The sequence below is a fragment of the Trichechus manatus genome, unplaced genomic scaffold, assembly GCF_000243295.1.
Source record: "Trichechus manatus latirostris isolate Lorelei unplaced genomic scaffold, TriManLat1.0 scaffold00363, whole genome shotgun sequence".
NCBI lineage: Eukaryota > Metazoa > Chordata > Mammalia > Sirenia > Trichechidae > Trichechus > Trichechus manatus.
This window is the reverse complement of record NW_004444299.1, coordinates 487196-495124: the sequence shown is the minus strand read 5'-3', so window position 1 is coordinate 495124 and position 7929 is coordinate 487196. Positions and strand designations below refer to the sequence as shown.

Genomic DNA, 7929 nt, shown 5'->3' with positions numbered 1-7929 from the left:
CATGTGGTATTAAGTTTTATTTCTTGTACTGAAAAGTGTGTCTGTTCATCTGTGGAGTAATACAATGATGGTGACATTGTATTCTTCCTGACTGAATCTGCTGGCTCACGTCCCTGAGCCTCTGCACCTGAGTCCTGTGTGGACTGGAGCGTACCCTCCGCTTCCTAGGCTTCCCTGAGAGACCTAGATACTTAAGACTCCTTCTGAACGCTACAATCTTGCAAAGTAAGAGAGACAGATGTTTCCAAGCGCCAGTGCAGGGAACACACTGAACGTTTAGGAGAGGATGATCAGGAAAGGGGGAGGCAAGCAAGCAGTTCCATCCTAAAAGGTTGGGGCGTGTGGTGGAAACGCCATCAGTGGAGAACCAGGGCCCAGGAGGAAGGTGGGGACACCGTAGCATTTGCTCGTCTCAGGTGCCAGGCAGTGTCTGAATTTGCTTCTAAACCTGTAAGTTGTCACCATCAGGTCAGGAATTTGGGCCACTGCTCTGTGGCTTTCGTCCTAACTCACGTTAGATTCATAACCTCTGCTATGGCAGACTCTCTGAGACTCGCAGACACCCACGGCACTCCTGCCACCAACTCCCAGCAGTTCCGGGAAAAGCGCAGTGCGCAGGAAAGCACCAAAAGTGAATTTTAAAATTCAGTTGAAAGCTCACTGCTTCAAGGCCAAAGGTACTTAGAATACTTAATAAATATCTTTGATAACAACACTTTAAAATTTTGATTACTTTATCATTATGCTTTCAAAAATTGAAGAGGAAGGAAATTATTGTACTCTAACTTGTATTTTTAATATATAAATTTCTCATGTTCCCAATAAAATAGTAATTATCAAATGTTCATAATGGTATCAAGGGCCTTTGGTTCTATTTGTGATTTTTTTAAGTATTCTAGAGATTTGGGGAAAGTATAGCAAACACTTAAGAAAACAAGAGAAGAAATAGGAAAAATCTCAAAGGTTCCGGAGGTGTGTTCCCCTGACTCACGGGCTCCCACCTGGCTGTGAGCCCGCCTACAGTCTCAGGCCTCCAGAGCTGAGTACAGCCTGAATCTCCCTCTAAAATTGGGTGCAGGGTCCTGGCCTGGGAAGGTACACTTGGGCCTCAATGTACGTTAGCCACACCCAGCACAGCTTTATCGGAGACCTGAGACTGCTCTCTGAATTCTGAAATTCCGAACTGTACTTGTCAGCCCCGTCTCCCTCTCCTGTTCCTGCCTCTCCATGACCTCACCTTCCAAAAGGCGCTTTTTCCTCTCCCTCTCTCCCCAGCCCCGTCTGTTCCAGGGGCACTAGGGCTCGGAAACTTTAAGAAACCTGTGGATGGAGCACTCTCCCTACCTGAGTGCAACCTTCATGGGGGCATCATGAGAGCTAGGCAGGGCTCACCCATCCCAGCCACCTGGCGCAGGTATGCGAGCCTCATTCAGGTGAGGACCAGGCAGACTGAGCAGAATCTTGAGGGGTAACGTCAGCACTGGCAATCTTCACACAAGGTCCAAAGTCTTTATCCTGTCACCCAAGGACATCCTGACCCCATCAGGGGACCGCCTCTCCTCCTCTTCTGACACTTCACTCCCGACTCTGCCTGCCACCCCAACACCAGACCTAGCACAGACTCTTGTCTTCCCAGAACCTGTCATATCCATCGTTGAAGTCTCCACCCAGAGCCCCGTGTCGTGGAGAAACACCCCCTTTTTGTGAGCTTCCCCGGCCTCTGTCCGTGAACCTGAGCTAGGCAGAGCTGTTACAGATGGCAGGAGCCACACTGTCCGGGGTCACCTGTGCGCATCTGGGCTAAGTCCAATCGAATGGAGGAGCCCCCTGGGGAGTCAGGGGCAGCAGGAGGACACATTCCAGCAGTAAGCCCATCCCACAGGCTCAGGAGAATGGGTCCTACCCGCTGCTGAAGGGGAGCAGGGCCAGGCAGCCCCTCACCCCAGTCTTGTGGACACACACACACACACACACACACACACACACACACAGTGTTTAATGCTGACACAGGGAGCCCAGGACAAGAGTCAGAAGCTGTAACTTTCCTCAACCTGTAACTTTGTTCCTTTGCAAGAAAAAATGCTGAGTGACTGGAGGGTAGTGGCTCTAATTTGAAGCTAACTTAGAATTGTTTCTGATTTCTCTAACTGGTAAAAAGAGGAATGATCTGCAGCGTCCAAGGGCGAGCTGTTAGCGCTAGGAAGCACTAGCAGTGCACCCCACAGCACACGCGGTGTGGCTGTTAGCACCCCCCGTGGGGGGCGGGGCAGGGTCAGTGGGGGCAGCTCTGACCTTGCAGGACCTCCCCCGGGAGGTGGGGGGGGGCTGCACTGAAGGAACCCAGCGAGGACCCTGGCCCCTGGGTAGGAGAGGGCCCCATGGAAGCAGCATCCCCGCGGGTGAGTGGCCCACGACAAGCGTCCACGGAGCCTGCCGGATGGAAGCAGGGGACTAACCGGGCGCGCCTGCATCAGGAGGGCGTGGCGCTCAGAGGAGGCCCCCGGAAGGAGCCGAAACGTGGACCAGGTGTTCTAAGGGGGAACTACACCTCCTGGAACAGCACGTGCGGCGGGCTGAGTGTGGGAGAGGACCTGCACTGTTGAGGTAAGTGGCTTCTGCTCTGGCCCATGGGACAAACGCTGTTCCTCCACTAGCCGGGGTTGAGGAGGGCCTCCAGCCTCTTGGTGACAATTCAAGAGATGGAGGCCTGAGTCTGTTTTCGGATACTCTGCCCACGCATTCCCCGTGGGCGTCCCTCGATCAATCCACCCTGCACCCCCCAGGCACGGGGAGGCCAGGAGCCCCAGGGCCGCCCCACCTGGGCCCCGCCACGCACCTGGCCCGTCCCGGAGCCGCGACCTCCGGCAGTGGTAGGCGAGCTCCTGCTGGCAGTGCCCGGCGCGCGCCACCGTGGCCAACAGCTGCGCCGCGCCCGCCTCGTATTGGAAGGCCGCAGAGTGCGGGCGCGCGGGGCTGGCGCCCTTGACCCGCGTGACGGCGGAGCTGTTGTGATGCAGGACAGTCCACGGGGCGTCTAGGGGCAGAGGGGCGAGAAAGTGGACACCGTCACTACCCGCAGGAGCCCCGCACCCTCCCGGTCACAGCACCCTACCCCCGTCACAGCCACTCCTGGTGGTGGAGCCAACAAGCACAGGGTCTTAACTGTTAAATTGGGGGAATGGCCATCTTTTTACTGGGATTCGTGTTGATATATATCTGAGGTGATCCTTTCAGGCCAGTGGGACTCCTCAAATCCCAGCATTGACTCTGCTTGTAGACACCAGCCCCCAAGCCCTCCAGGAAAAGCTATCAGTTCAATGTTCCTTTTTCACTGAGACTTTACAAATTAAAGGGCCTGGGAAGCAGCCAGATGGAGTTGTTGGTGTTTGTTTTGATATTGTGTGTGTGTGTGTGTGTATACGTTCACTCACAAGAGTCTAAAAACCAGAACGTGTGAGCAGCACACACTGAGACGTGCCACTCCCAGTCCCACCCTCTGGTGTCCTGGATGTGTAGCCTGGTAAAGAGGGCAGGAGACCCAGGGACAGCCTCCACCCTCCATGCGCCATGCGTCCTTAAACATCATGGCCCTCTACAAAAGCAGACAGCAGTGACGGCTTATTTCCTCCTGACTAGCAGGCTGCATGCAGTGAATAAGGAAGACCAAAAAAGAATTGATGCCTTTGAATTGTGGTGTTGGCAAAGAATATTGAATATACCACTGACTGCCAGAAGAATGAACAAATCTATTTGGAAGGAGTACAGCCAGAATGCTCCTTAGAAGCAAAGATGGCAAGGCTATGTCTCACATACTTTGGACATGTTATCAGGGGGGACAATCCCTGGAGAAGGACATCACGCTTGGTAAAACTGAGGGCCAGCTAAAAAGAGAAAGACCCTCAATGAGATGGATTGACTCAGTGGCTACAACCATGGGCTCAAGCATAACAATGATTGTGAGGATGGTGCAGGATTGGGCAGTGTTTCGTTCTGTTGTACAAGGGTCACTATGGGTCGAAACTGACTCGACAGCACCTGACAACAACAACAGTAGGCTGTTGTCCTAGAATTGGAGAACGTGGAGCTGGAACAAGGCTTTGGGGTTTCATACTGCACACTTCACCATCCCTAGTGACAGAACAGACTTGAGGAGTCAGGTAAAGTGCAGAGTCCACACTGATGCAGTGAGCCCCGATTTGCACCTGGAAGTCCGTGGTGACAGTGGCTGAGTCCGCACGGGGTGTGATGTGGGTTCTCAGTGCTTGCTCTGACTCTGGAGTCTGCCGTGATCCTTAGTGACCACTGGTCCACCCTGCTAAGTCAGCCATGCTTACTTTCAGTCTAGAACATTAGACTAATTTAGCTAATGGCCTGGGTCCATCAGGATTCACACAGGACAGTGACTCACTCTATCAGTAAAACACCTCCATCCCATCATTTTGCTGAACCCCGTCCCTTCTTTGCCATGGCATCATTCCCACTTGGTCATGCATCTCTGCAGTGCAAACTCCTGATTCAAACTCTGATGGTTCACTTGCTATCAGAAAACAGGTGACTGGATTTTACACTTCAAGCAAAACTGAACAAAAACCAGAAGCACATCTGCTCTGCTCTTTCCGTGTCCCCAAGAGGGAAAAAGATAAAGAGCCCCGTTGTGAAAATCCAGATGTTACTGATTTGGTGACTGACCTCCAGAAAATGAGGGCAGAAACATCCTTCTCACAGCTGTCAAAAAGAAGTCCCACTTGTGCCAACATGTTGCCATGTAAGGCAGGTGGCTAGCTGCTGCCTGGTTTCTGGTGACAGAGGGAACTGGGGATAAATTCACGGTGGCATGAGCCCCTGGAAACGTGGCACTGAGACTGGAGGGCCACACGGCTCTTGCTTCTGAGTGTGCAGCCCCACCTGGTGTCCAAGTGGCTGAGCCTGTGCGCTCTGCCACTGTCTCCGTCTCCTGCGACTGTGGAGACAAAGATTACCAACCGGGGGGCTTAAACAACAGGCGTTTATTCTCTCTTAGCTCTGGTGGCCAAAGTATGAAATCAGAGTGTCAGCAGGTCCATGCTCTCTCTGAAGGCTCTAGGGGAAGATGCTTCTGGTCTCTTCCAGCTTCTGGCTTCAGGCATTCCTTGGCTTGTGGCTGCATCTCTCCAGTCTTTGCTCTTTCATCACGTGGCCGTCTTCCCTCTGAGTGTTTCTCTCTGTCTTCATCTGGTGTTCTTCTCTCTGAATCTCTTATAAGGATGCCACTCAGGTTGGATTAGGATCCACCCTGCTCCTGTATGACCTCATGTAAACTAATCATACCTGCAAAGACCCTACTTCCAAACAAGGTCACATTCACAAGTGCTGGAGGTTAGGATGTCAACATATCTTTTGGGGGCGATGCATAATTCAATCTGTAGCAGCTGCTCTTCAGACAGAAACAGACCTTGGTGAGAGCTTAACCCTTTCATACCATTCACATGAGGAAAACGAGTCCAAGAGAAGCTACATCTCCTTGTAAAGATCACTTGATTTCCACTGAGGGCAGCCTTTTGGGGACAATGGTCAACTTTAGCCACTCCCTGACTCTCCCCTCAAACCTGGTGGATTCTCCCAGGCCCCTTTGTGGTCAGTCCTCACCCACCCCCAGCTCCTGGCAGCCACTGATCTGTGTTCTGTCCTAGAAGTGGAAGTGTCTCAGGGAAATGCCATTCTCCACCAGGTTCCATTATTCTGGTCTAACTGACTCCCAGTGTGGAGTGTCCGTTCTTCCTTCATCTTGAGGTTCCTGCAAGAACAACCCCCTACTCTGGGGCAATGCCTACAAACATCTAGCCTCATGGAGTGGGGAGACCTGGGGCAGTGTGAACCACAGGGCACAAGGACTGCAGTTAATGAATCAAATTGTTATTCTCCCAACCTGTAAGGGTGTAAAGCAGAGTGCCCGCCAGCCAGCTTCATGTAGCAGGACCTTGTCACATGAGGAAGTGTGATGAGAAAAGCCGCCCCATTATTGCCTCCGATGACGACAACACTCCTTTTACAACAGCCATAAGGTGCACATAACTGTGGTCTCGGTGTTGCTGATGGGGACACACTCTTTATAAACTTGACCTTGAACTCACTAGAATTAGCAGCACCTGATAGTCTATAAAACTCCTGCAGACACTAGATCCTCACACAGCCAAGGATCTGCCCAGTTAATCACAATGCTTCAGAATTTCCCTTCAACTGACATCTGCCAGTACTTTCCAAGGGTCCTACATCCTGACTTTTGTAGGTATGATCATATTAGCTGTTAGTCTCATCATCCATGCAACACAGGACAACATCTGTGAGATGTCAGAAAGCCTTACACTACTGTGGAAATTGTGTATCCAGACAACAAAAGGGAAATGCAACATGTCTTTGGAATGTGCAGCATCATTTAAGTGACAGCATATATGCTCCAGGCAGTCATCCTAGCCACCATACACACAGAGACATGCATGTACACATGGGTACATACATATGTACATGCACATAGAACCATGGCTCAGTACATGTCTGTACACAGGCATGTGTACATGAGCACATGCACAAAGACACACCATCCTAGAGGTACTCAATCCCTCCCAATTTTTTGTTTTGTTTTGTTTTAATGAGAAGGACAACCGTTACTGAGACACAGCACCTCTTGATTTAAGTCTGGCAGTGGACCCACAGGAGGAGCCTTCTGGTGGGTAAACCATAGCCTCGTTCTACGACTGTTGCAACGTGTTACGTGGAGTGCGGAGGACTGTTCCATAGCACAGACGCACCTTCTGATTTCAAGAACATCAGACAGCACCTAGTAGGAGGTGGGCATATGCCACCCTCAGCAGAGAGCCACACGAGTGATGAAGAGGAAGCCGTGTGCTTGCCTCCAGGGTCCAGTTCTGTGGGTTCCTCCTGGACTTTCCTACCCACGTTTTACTGGTCTCAGAGCTGCTCTATCTGATGGAGTCTGTGATGTCTCATCAACGCCTCACACCCTGGCCGTGCGTGGGGCTCATGCTGCCATGCTTCCTACAAGCCGTGCTGTGCTGTGGCCGCACCCCGAGTCCTCCAGGCAGCTATGCGTCCCTGCCACAGCATGCCTCCCTGCTCGGAGGACCCGCTGACTCACTTCTGGTCAGATCACCAGAAAGCAAACGCAGTCTGATTTTATGTTTAGTACTGAGGGGACGGAAAATCAAAAATCCTCCTGAGGATTTTTTAAGCTCTTCAAAAGCCATCATAACAATTCTATCATAAATGATTCTTTTCACAGGGAAATTGCGTTCCTGACAGGATGTCTTAGTATCCGGTGGCTGCTGTAACAGAGGACCACGAAGGAAGTGGCATAAAACAACAGAAATTTGTTCTCTCACAGTTCAGAGGGCAGAGGTCTGAAATCAGTCTATCAGCAGTGTCATGCTCTCTCGGAAGGCTCTAGGCAAGAATTGGTTCCATGCCTTTCTCCTAGCCCCTGGTGGTTGCCGGCAACCCTTGGTCTGTAGACACATCAGTCTCTTCCACTGTATTCACATGGTTGTCTTCCCTCTGTGGGTGTCTGTGTGTCTCCAAAGATCCTTCTTCTTAGAAGGACACCAGTCATTATTAGACTTAGGGACCACACTACTCCACTGTGACTTCATCTTGAACACATCCGAAAAGACCCTATTTCCAAGTAAGGTCACATTCAGTTTCTGAGCAGACATAAGTTTGGTGGTACACTGTTCAACCCAGTACACAGGGGCCAAATTAAAATATGAATAAATAGCCATATCTACCCATTTTAAGGACTAAGTTCGGCCTGACCCAAGACATATGTTTTCAATTGCCTCATCTGCATGCGAAAGCTGGACAATGAATAAGGAAGACTGAAGAAGAATTGATGCCTTTGAATTATGATGTTGGTGAAGAATATTGAATATACCATGG

The 7929-nt window shown here is 51.0% G+C and overlaps 1 protein-coding gene across 1 annotated transcript in view; it reads right to left on the bottom strand.

The window, feature by feature from the left end:
* The window catches only part of LOC101353375 (contactin-associated protein-like 4), a 166077-nt gene that overhangs the window by 55420 nt on the left and 102728 nt on the right, over positions 1–7929 (bottom strand). Inside the window, exons 7-9 of the mRNA XM_012559890.2 lie at positions 2837–3034; positions 2293–2430; positions 1773–1827 (exon numbers count right to left, since the gene is read on the bottom strand). Coding sequence (XP_012415344.2) covers positions 1773–1827; positions 2293–2430; positions 2837–3034 — 391 coding nt within the window. The remainder of the gene's footprint in view (positions 1–1772; positions 1828–2292; positions 2431–2836; positions 3035–7929) is intronic.